Here is an 11,299-nt window from a genome sequence, read left to right as displayed (position 1 = left end):
AACTAAAAAGGAGAATAAAAGCAATTCGTCTGCTATTATAGCACACTTTATCTGTATAATAGCAAATCAATTGCGTTTATTGAACTAAATATCCTATATACGCATTTTGGTTACTCTTAAAACTCTTTTAGTGTTTTCTACCACTTTTACTCAAATCTTACAGCATCTTTTTGTTGCTTACTCAGCGCTTATTCCACTTTAATAGGACTTTAGTCTGAATAATTTGCGCCTTTTTCGCGTCGAGTAAACGTTTACAGCACTTTTACTCGACTGTTTTAAGAACTTTTATAGAACTTAAAGCGAAAACAAGAACGTGCTCTCGACCATTATAGCACGTCCATTTGCTGCTTGGGCTATTTCTATGACCGTATTGGATCCAATCTCTCAGCCATAAACTTAAAATATACCTACTGTCGTACTCTCAGCAAATGTCAAAAATCTATGATCAAGGAAGAAATGAATCATATGTCTATATTACATTATCCAATATCATTGACTCAATGATCTCGGATCCAATATATACGATAATCTAATATCCCCATAAGAAGCGATTAGCATGATGAAAAAAATTAGGTCAAGTAGCCTGTGGGGGTTTTGCTAATGATACCAAATGTGTTCCCGAGTATATGATTTTTATTTATTGTCCCACATAAGATTGATATTATAAAGGTGCTGGGGAGCACGCGAGGTGCTTACTGATTATGAACGCGTACTGACGGTAAAATGCATTGTTAAGTGAAAAATGCTACGGTGTGATTTATGACACCGTACATACTCCCGAGCCGAAAAGATACAAAAATTAGGATGACTTTGAAGAAAAATGACATCTCGTAAATATAGGGGAAGTTGCTATGTCCCTCGTATTTACACTACACACTTCACTCGGCTGACGGTCAGCCGTACTCTGCTTTCGCGCACTAAACACTACACTAGGTTCTGCTTGCGGGGAGACACTGCTAAATCTTTTTCTATACTTCTTCCACAGTATGAATGCCGCTGCTACGACCACGACAGCGAGAAGGCTGTAAGAGATGCTGTATTGATGAACGTCGTGACCTGATATCTGATTGTCTGATGTCTTTAAATCTTTAGTGGCAACTTTCAACTCTTCAACTTGCTTGCCTAAATCACTGATAGAGTTGTTTATCTCAATTTCGCTGTTATCAACGATGTCCGAATATTGCAAATGTGATTGGTTGATCATATGATTAATATTATGAAATTTGGGAGCAATAACGCCCAAATTCGAATAGATCTCATTCCTGGAATTGGTCTGAGAGTACATAGTGAAGTCTCGGCCCTTTATAATGCAGTTAGGCTCGATGCTCAATATTCCAGCCCCATTCAGCTGGTCTGTGCTAACACGATCTGAACATATGATCCTGATCTGATATGTAATGCAGCAAAAATAAAAATATTGGGATTCATCTTTCAACTGAATCCACTGATCTCTGCATACTGATTTGCTGACGAGACATTGCTTCGTTCTTACGTCGATCTTACAGAACCTCTCATCTGGTGGGAGATAATGTATGGGCTTGCTGAGATGGCATAAATAAGTTTCCTCATTATTGAAGCATAATTGAAGCTCAAATGTGGAAAGGGTAAAATAGGAATCCTTTCCTAAATTGATTGCTACGTAATCATCTACTGGGAGGACAGTGATCGCATTTCCTGCTCTCTGTTTAGGAATCGAAATAATTTTGTACACGTTGTATGCTTCTCTATTAGTTAATGGAAACGATATTTCGAATATAAAATAATCCTTTAACATTCTTGCTTTAATTCTAAGTAAACTGTAAACGTTCCGTAAGTCTGATTGTATGTTGTCAATGGGTAACGTGATATCCTTCGTCAACTGACTCCCTATGAATTGTAATTCGCTTTTAATTTGTTCCGGAGTTAATAAATGCATATTAAACTTGCCATGTGATATATCTGTGATAGTATCTAAAATTGTGTCTTGAATTCTTTTCAGGTTTTGAAATAGGTTCATCGCAGTGAATGACGACAGTAAAAAATGTTGAACGTCCGAAATCTGAATATGTTCCGACTTGAGAGAATTAGTAAAATTATACAAATCTTCAAGATGGTTATTTATTGACTTATGCTGAAGCTGAATCGATTGTTCTGTGCGTTTCAGTAAATTATATTGTGCCTCGACGACTGATGTTTGAATCCGTCTTCTCCGGGATGCTGCACCAATACCCTCCCCATGAGCCATTTGCCAGGGGGCATATTCTTGTCCTGAATAGTGACTAAATCGCCGACTTGTAGATTATTTCGTGCTCTTAACCATTTCGATCTTACTGAGAGCTGAGTCATATATTCGATCCTCCATCTCTTCCACAAATCGAAATATATTTTTGATATTAAATGCCATCTTGTCCTAGCATCCTGCTCCGTTTCTATGATAGTTAAATCTGCTCTGCCGACTAGAAAATGTGCTGGTGTCAAATAGTCTAAGTCCTCTGGGTCCTCTGTGAGTGCACAGAGGGGCCTAGAGTTTAAAATTGCTTCTATCTTAGCCAATAGGGTAGCATATTCTTCATATGTAAGTTTTTGCTCATCTACAACCCTTTTTAAATGATGCTTTAAACTTCTTATGTTTCTTTCCCATAAACCTGATGCATGGCACCACTTCGCTACGTTGAAATGCCAAGTGATATTCATGCTTGCTATCTCACTAAAAGTATTATCATCAAAAATGCTCTGAAATTGCTCCTGCATTAATCTGTTTGCTCCTACAAAATTGGTGCCATTGTCACTGAAGATGTGACGAGGCGTACTGCGACGAGCTGCCATTCTTAAAATTTTGCTTTTCGATGGTAATGGTCTTTTATTTAATAATAGTTTAATTTCTTCACTAAAGTGCTCCAGCTGTACATTCCTTACAATAAGCATTTTTGCGTATTGTAATTCTCGTAACGTGAGAAATCCTTCGCGGCGTTGTTTGTGCTTTGTTATTCGCAATATCCATGCAAGTATACGAGTAACTCGAGTTATGTTGCTATGCTTATTTAATAATTGTTCGATTATGTTTAATGCTTGAGGATCCGTATGAATTATAGTATTAGATTGTTTGTATTGATTTTTTAGTTCTAGTGTAGTCTCGTATAATGTTTGCTCTTTAACGGTGAATGATGGTAACCATGATGGGCCGTTCCACCAGAGCTTATCTTCTTTAAGCTGAGTTACATTTAAACCGCGACTCGCTGGATCGGACGGGTTTTCGTCTGTTTTAACGTAGTGCCAACATGATTTTGGCATTACTTGCGTTATTGCTCTGACTCGATTGGATATAAATGTTTTCCATCGTAATGGGTCTCCTTGTATCCATCCTAAGACTGCTGTAGAGTCTGTCCAGCCATACACTTCTGCTTTATATTGATGTAAACATTTTTGAACCTTGCTCATCAATTTTGATAATAGTTCAGCCCCCATTAATTCCAATCTAGGGATGGTCTGAACCTTGCTTGATGGTGCAAGCCGTGCTTTGGCCGCCACTAATGATACCGATGATTCACCATTTTTTATAATCTTACAGTAAATTACCGCCGAAAATGCTTTGGAAGAGGCGTCGGAAAATCCATGAAACTCGATCTTGTCGTTTTCAGAAGTCCCGATCCACCGTTGTATTTTAAATGTGTCTATATTTTGCAACTCTTGGCGTAAATCTAACCATTTTGTTTTAATATCCTGCGGAAGATTATCATCCCATTCTATTTTCGATAACCAGACATTTTGAAATAATAATTTTAGTGTGGTACTCAATGGCGTTAGCCAACCCAAGGGGTCGTATAACCTTGATATTTCGGACAATAAAGATCGCTTAGTTGGTTCTGCTTCAGATAATTCTATTTTGCATTGAAATGTAAACACGTCACCTTGGGGATCCCAGCTTAGACCCAAAGTTTTCGTCGACTCCATATGCTTAAATTCGTACGTCTGCTTGTCGCACTGCTCTGTATCTAAATCTGCTAGAAGTTGCTTTTCATTTGACCTCCATTTTCGTAAATTGAAACCTCCTGATTTTAGAAGCTCAATTAAATCTGCCTGTAATTGCTTGCTCTGCTGTAAAGTATGATGACCTCCACAAAAGTCGTCTACGAAGAAGCTTTCTTCTACTTCTTTCGCTGCTTCTGGATACTTCTTCTTCTCTTCTGCTGCTAACTGCTTTAAACAATTTATTGCTAAGAAACTTGCTGCTTTTTCTCCGTAAGTTACTGTTTTTAATTGATATACTTGCACAGGTTGGTCTTTAGACTCCCGCCAAAATATCCTCTGATATGCTTGATCTTCGGGAAACACCCAAATTTGCCTGTACATCTTTTCGATGTCTGCTGTATAAGCGAATTTAAACTGACGCCATTTCAAAATTATCTGCTGTAGATCCTGCTGAAGATTGGGCCCCTTGTACATTATATCATTTAAGCTATATCCACTCGAAGACTTTGCTGATGCGTTGAATACTACGCGTAGCTTCGTTGTGGTGGAGCTGTCTCGGATAACACCATGATGAGGTAAGTAGAACTCCATTTTTCTTTCAGATGCTGATCGTTCCATATGACTTAGATCCATGTACTCCTGCATGAACCTTTTATAGTCGTTTGCTAATGCTATATTTTGATCCAATCTCCTTTCTAAACTCTGATACTGTGCTAATGCTGTAGTTTTTGATGACCCTAATTTATGCTTTAATTCTTCTATAATAGGTAAACGAACCTCAAATCTTCCATCCTCCAACCTTTTAGTTGTTTTAGAAAAATATTGAAGACAAAATTCATCTTCTGACGTCATCTCCTTTTCTAGGGAAATGTCTTCGCATTCCCAGAATCTTTGTAAGTCGTCATAATTGTTATGTACCATGACGTTACATTGATATGATTTGACGGAGCCGCAGAGGATCCAGCCAAGGTAAGTCTGCTGTGCTATGGGTTCTTCGCTAGTCGGACCTCTCAAAATACCATTTAATAAAATTTTGGAGTAGACATCTGCTCCTAAAAGTAAGTCTACCGGACGTTTTATGTAATACTCTGGATCTGCTAAATTAATGTTTTCGATGTATGACCATGAAGGCTTAGGTAAATTAACATTTGGAAGATTTTTGATAAGATTGCTCATGATGATAACGTCTATGCTAAATGTAAAATTATTATGCAATGATTTGCATTGTATAGTAAGCATTCCTTTGCTGCTGCTTTCATGCTCACCGACGCCGAAGATAGTGCCCTTGCACCTACGTCGTTTTAATCCTAAAATCTGCGCTGCTCTCTCTGTAATTACTGAAATTTGAGAACCAGAATCTATGAGGGCTCTAAGATGATGCTGATCTCCATTTGCTGCTTTCACACCAACCATTGCCGTTGCTAGTAAGACCTCACAAGTGTTTGGTTGAGACACGTGGTGGGCCGTCGCCACATGGTTCGAAGAAGTGCTGGGTTTGGGTTTTGTGCATGCATCGTGCAATAAACTATTATGAAATCCTGCGCATAAGCGACACCTTTTACTGGAAAAACATTCTTTAGTATCGTGTTCGTTTAAACAATTCACACAATATCGCAACCGGGTTACGGTTTTTAATTTCTGATCGCATGGCATTTCTTGAAATCTTGAACAATTGAATAAACCATGTTCGCCTTTGCAAAGTCCGCAAATTACCTTGGTTGCATGCAATGCCTTAAAGTTTGACTTATGATTAAAATAAAAATTATTATTGCTAGATTTAAAGTTGCTCGGAGGAAGTCTTCGTTTATGCGAAAAATTTTGTTGCTGATTCGATGATGCTGGTTGCTTAAATGCGCCCTGCTCTTGTTTTCTGCGCGATGATTCGAGAACAGTGAATTTCGCTTCCAAAAAATTCACGAATTCCTCTAGAATTGGCAATTCTCGAGGATTCTTAACTGATTCCAAATATTCTGTATACGACTCACTGTCCAATTTTTGCCCTAACAGGTGGACCAATAAGGGGTCCCATGAGCTAATATCGACTCCCAGGTTCTTTAGTGCATTTAAACATTCTTTAGTTGTGTCGTGTAATTTTTTAAGTTGCGCTGCTGATTGATATTGAATGGTTGGCAGCCCTAGCAATATGTTGACGTGCGAAGTAAATATGAGCCTTTTATTGTTGTACCTATGGTTAAGAATTTCCCAAGAAATATTATAATTAGCCGATGTAATTTGTAAATGTTGTATGAGCCTTTCAGCTTCGCCTGTTAATTTACTCCTTAAAAACTGCATTTTTTGTGCCTGAGACAGTGAGGAATTGTTATGAATGGCCTCACTGAATAAATCTTTGAATGACATCCATTGGTGATAATTACCGCCAAATGTAGGGATATCTAATTTAGGGGTTGATTTCTCCCTATGGGACGTTGACCACATCTTTTTGTTAATGCTCTCCTTGATGAAATTAAATTTCTTCTCGTGCGCTGTAAATTGCTTTTCATACTCTAAGTTAGACCCGTTTAATTCATTATCGAGCTCCCAATGCTGAGCGTCGATTGCTGCCCATCTCATCTGTAACTGCTGCAACGTGTCTTCAAACTGCCACTTTTCTGTTAATGCTTCCAGGTCAATGTTGCTTACTGTTCGTGAAAATGCTTTAAAGTTCGTCATCTGCTTACGTAACATTTCTGCTGTTTTGCTGTCGACACCTTGAGAAATTGTTCTCGACACCCGTTCTGCTGATGCTGCTGTTGACGGACCAGGGATAGGTAATGGGCTTGCTCCACGACTTGGGACCTCAAGTACCTTACCCTCTGGTTGTGCTACTGCTGGTGAAGTCATTTGCGAGAGATACTGCTGTAAAGTTGACTTCGTGATCTCGTAGTTTCTGGTAGCCCGTTCATTGAGACTTTTCATAGGCTCAGAATTTTCGTCTACGTATCCTGCTAATTGCTGTCGATTCTGCTTAAATTCTTCCCAATATTCGTCAAGGGTTTGTAACTTCCGCTTAACGTAATCTACTGTCCTACGATCTCGCCCCGTCTTTTTGAAAGACGCAAGCAACTGCTCTATAGCACCTACTAACTGCTCTTGATTTTCGTAAATATCCTCCATTTTAGTAACTTATTGCTCAAAGTGAAAAAATGGAAAGATCTTACTTGATTGCTCGGGAACCTTCTGCTGCTGCTGCTGCTCACGCCCTGAAGAGCGTGATGATCTGCTGATGAGATGCTGAAGCGATGCTAATGCTGATGCTGCTGTCTGCTGCTTGCAGACAGGAACCACACTGCTATGCTGAATACTGCTGCTGCTGATGCTCGTCTCCCACTTCCACAACTGCACTGATTCGCGGGAAACTGTTCTGCTGTATGCTGTCACTAGTCCACCGTTCTGCTACACTGCTATGCTACTCCACTGTACTGCTGTTCTGTTACACTGCTATTCTGCTACACTATTCTGCTATTTCACTTTACCACTACTATGCTACACTGCTTTTTACCACTACACCACTACTGTACTGTCTGCTGATTTTATTGAACTGATTTTTTGTTAGTCACTGATAGTCCTCACTCGCGAATGATCCTGCTTTGGCCAAATCGCGGAAGGTCACAAAGCTCGAAGGACCATATTATGTGGGGGTTTTGCTAATGATACCAAATGTGTTCCCGAGTATATGATTTTTATTTATTGTCCCACATAAGATTGATATTATAAAGGTGCTGGGGAGCACGCGCGGTGCTTACTGATTATGAACGCGTACTGACGGTAAAATGCATTGTTAAGTGAAAAATGCTACGGTGTGATTTATGACACCGTACATAGCCTTTAAAAGGCCGTATACACGATCGGTTCCAACCACCAACAGAGGTCACCTTGGTTGGGTCAACAAAGTTGAATTTCTATCTACACGTAAATCAACTCGTCTGTCTTGGGCCTTGGCTAGGCTGTAGAAAAGTGAACAATGGGACCACTATGTAAACCTCAAAAGACCGCAATAGCGCTGGCTTGTAAAGCTACATGTGATGAAAAAAAAAAACGTAAAAAAGACGGTTGTAGATGAAACGGTGTTTAAAAGAAAGAAAAACGTAGAGCCACTTAATCATTTCAAAAATATTGGACTCTGATGATTTTCTCAATTATTTTAGAATGGACGAAAATTCTTTCAACGAATTATTAGAAATGGTGCGACCCTTAATTACAAAACATGACGTTCATTAATCACTGTTGATGCGAAAAGCTGTGTCTGTGGAAGAACGTTTAATAGCAACGTTAAGATTTTTGGCTACTGGCGCTACACACCACATGCAACGCATCCGACGATCAATGTGCGACTGAGCGCCAACAAGCGTCAAAGCCGTATACACGATCGGTGCCAACCGACCAACCACCAACAGAGGTCACCTTGGTTAGGTCAACAAAGTTGAATCTCTATCTACACGATCGACTCGTCTGTCTTGGCTAGGATATGGAAAAGTGAACAATGGGACCACTAGAGTTTGGCAAGCGAGTCGTGGCACAAGAAAACGGCGGCAAATTTGAAAAATCTTAAGCAGACAACACTCAATATACCAGGATAAAACGGTTTTGATAATTGATTATTTATGGACCTTGTCTAAAATTATAAGAACTGCTTTTGTTCTTTTGTGGGTCTGTCAGACGACCTGAGTGGTTCAGTAGTCAACATGCAAGAGGTCCCGGGTTCAATTCCCGGCCGGGACAGAAATTGAAATGAGTTTAAATTTCTGCTAAAACCACTGACATGACAAAAAGCTAACAAAATATTAAATGATAATGACATTTATTCATAGCCTTGCCTGCTCACAACCTCGCCATTGGTTTCCATAGAAAGAGAACACACATTGGAGCACTATTCAACTTCCATTGAAATATAAAGTTTAAAAAAAACAAAGTACTAAAAATAATAACATTTTATTCATCATAATCAAAATCAGATTCGAGAAACTCAATACCAGAGAGGGAATTGTCACTGTCACTATCGTCTTCACGAACATTTATAATAAATGGTTCCAGTTCAGTCTCTGTAATTCTGTCTCTAGTTTTATATTCATTTTCCACATTAATTATGTGGTCAGTGATTTTCTTCCAGTCGCTTGCGGTGATGGTTGAGAAACATTCTTGAATTAATTCTTCGGTTTGAGTGCCATGCACGCCCAAATTTTTGCTTGCAATCTTTCGTTTGACCAAGCTCCATATAAGTTCTATCGCATTGAGATCGCAGTGATACGGAGGCAACTTTAAAACTTCATGCCCATGCTGTTTCAGTAACTCTTCTGCTTCATATAGAGGAGTTGGTTTATTTTCTTGCACTAGACAGAAGAGCTCAGCCTTTGTAAAGCATTCGTCAAACGAAATATTATTATCAGAAAGCCACTTTTGAATGTCAGCTTTCAAGTTGTGCATTGTAGGTGGCTTGTTAATTTGAGTTACGTGGTAACTCGCATTATCCATGATAATTATAGAGGGTTCCATCAGGTTTGGTATTAGCTTCTCTTCTAACCATTTCAAAAAATTGTTTTTATTCATATCATCATGATAGTCTGCCATTTTCGATTTTGTGCTAAACACTAATAAAGCATTAGGAACAAAACCCTTTTCTGATCCTGCGTGGACTATAATGTGTCTTTTTTCTGCAGATATTTTATCCACTAATCCACTTGTAGATGGTCCTTGCCACGATTTTTTGGGTTTGTAGTTTTGGTGGACATAAGTTTCATCAAGATAAACAATATGTTTTCCTTCTTGGCGTTTTTGATGAATGGTCCTCAGGTATCTATGCCTCCATGGAGCTAATTCAAATTTTTCTATAAGAATAGATCTCTCATTTTTATTTTTTTTGAATTCAAAGCCATTTTTATGTAAAAGTTGTCGCAGCGTTTCCCGGCTTCCAGAGAATTGAATTGAATCCTGCAGCTCCATGTGTAAGCTTCTTAAGGTTGGAACACACTTTTTAACAACATAAAACTCGTTTATTTTGTTTCTTATGACAGAAATATCAAAATCATCCAAATTGGACACTGTTGGTTGCCGTGGTCGTTTTTTACATCGTGGGACTACGAATGATTGTCGGTTAGAATTGTATGTTATTTCGTTATTTATTATATGTTATTTCGGGTAAACCGAACAACTAATATTATATTGTTTACTTAGACATATATGTTTAGGCTCAACAATAATAACAAGTTCAGTCAGCCCCGCTATCTGTATAAGCTTTAATAACCTCCAAACTTTCCTAACAAAACTTTTCCTATTACTCTTAAAAAGGCGTCTCTCGTATAAAAGATTATACGTTTTTAATTTGTTTCTTATGGAAAATCAAATTTTCTTTCTGGGAATAAACAGCTAATAAGAAATAATCACGAGTCACACTCGCGCACAAAGGTCCTTACCATTATAGAGCAAAATTGACTTGATTCGACAGATTTCAATTGCGTGAGACGTCTTGCGAATCTGTCAAATCCATATAAACTTAGATATAGCGCGTCGTGTTGTGGTTGCGTTCTGAATCAACCCATACGCGAAAGTGTACGCAGTCCCTCAGCTGCGCTAAAAATTCCATAACTCAGTCACTGTTTACCCTCGCAAGTCTCAAACGCGACCTTATTCTGCAGTGCATCGACAACAGGAGCGAAACTACGTGCGTTGCGTTGTCGCTAGAATCCATCGCTTGCGTTGCGACGACGCACGACAACACAACGCGTGACTGCAAGACGCTTTGCGAAGTGCAACGCGTCGCTTACCTTCCCATTTCATCTCTCGACGTTTGTTTAAAACATCGTGTTGCACGATGAAACACCTGAATGGGGCATTCATAAAGGGTAAGTTTGAGATAAAACCTACGAGATTTAATATACTGGCCGGTGGCCAGTCCTCATGATATCTAGTTGCGTTTCAAAAGAATTTGTAAAAATGCTTAGTGCCACGACTCGCTAGCCAAACTCTATCTAAACCTCAAAAGATCGTAACAGCGCGCATGAGGGAGAAAAAGCGACTTTGCTTTATAATATGCATAGATATAGATATAGATGGTGCGACCCTTAATTACAAAACAAGACCTGCGTCTTGTTTTGTAATTAAGGGTTCATTAATCACTGTTGATGCGAAAAGCTGTGTCTGTGGAAGAACGTTTATTAGCAACGTTAAGATTTTTGGCTACTGGCGCTACCACATGCAACGCATCCGACAATCAATGTGCGAGTGAGTAGTGAGCGCCAACAAGCGTCTACACGGTTGCGTTTCAACTCAATGTTATCTATTTGACATTGGTCGTGAGGGATGCGCTCACTACCAAGGTTATTCAAGGTTATTTGGTTGGTCAACCAAAAACAAGCGT

At 39.0% G+C, this 11,299-nt stretch overlaps 2 protein-coding genes across 2 annotated transcripts; both read right to left on the bottom strand.

Moving 5' to 3' along the window:
* Positions 1-999: 999 nt before the first annotated feature.
* LOC121736726 lies at positions 1,000-5,361 on the bottom strand. Its single transcript, XM_042128111.1, has 3 exons — positions 5,214-5,361; positions 3,888-4,955; positions 1,000-1,022 (listed from the first exon to the last, which is right to left on the bottom strand). Exons 1-3 carry the CDS (start codon positions 5,359-5,361, stop codon positions 1,000-1,002), a joined length of 1,239 nt encoding a protein of 412 aa, XP_041984045.1.
* A 3,500-nt stretch (positions 5,362-8,861) lies between these two features.
* On the bottom strand, positions 8,862-10,719 carry LOC121736725. Its single transcript, XM_042128110.1, has 2 exons — positions 10,707-10,719; positions 8,862-10,019 (listed from the first exon to the last, which is right to left on the bottom strand). Exons 1-2 carry the CDS (start codon positions 10,717-10,719, stop codon positions 8,878-8,880), a joined length of 1,155 nt encoding a protein of 384 aa, XP_041984044.1. The 3' UTR covers positions 8,862-8,877.
* Between the last annotated feature and the right edge of the window lie 580 nt (positions 10,720-11,299).

The sequence above is a fragment of the Aricia agestis genome, chromosome 19 (genome assembly GCF_905147365.1).
Source record: "Aricia agestis chromosome 19, ilAriAges1.1, whole genome shotgun sequence".
In the NCBI taxonomy this organism is placed as follows: Eukaryota; Metazoa; Arthropoda; class Insecta; order Lepidoptera; family Lycaenidae; genus Aricia; species Aricia agestis.
The sequence above is the reverse complement of the archived record's forward strand: the minus strand, read 5'-3'. Positions and strand labels throughout refer to the sequence as shown.

Excerpts from the sequence above, each read along its gene's own strand:
- LOC121736726 (XM_042128111.1), bottom strand. The coding sequence starts at position 5,361 with ATGGTTGGTGTGAAAGCAGCAAATGGAGATCAGCATCATCTTAGAGCC. Across the intron at positions 4,956-5,213 it reads GGGCACTATCTTCGGCGTCG|GTCCGACTAGCGAAGAACCC; the intron begins GTGAGCATGAAA and ends GTATTTTGAGAG. Across the intron at positions 1,023-3,887 it reads TCTAAGCTGGGATCCCCAAG|CCTTCTCGCTGTCGTGGTCG; the intron begins GTGACGTGTTTA and ends CATCTCTTACAG.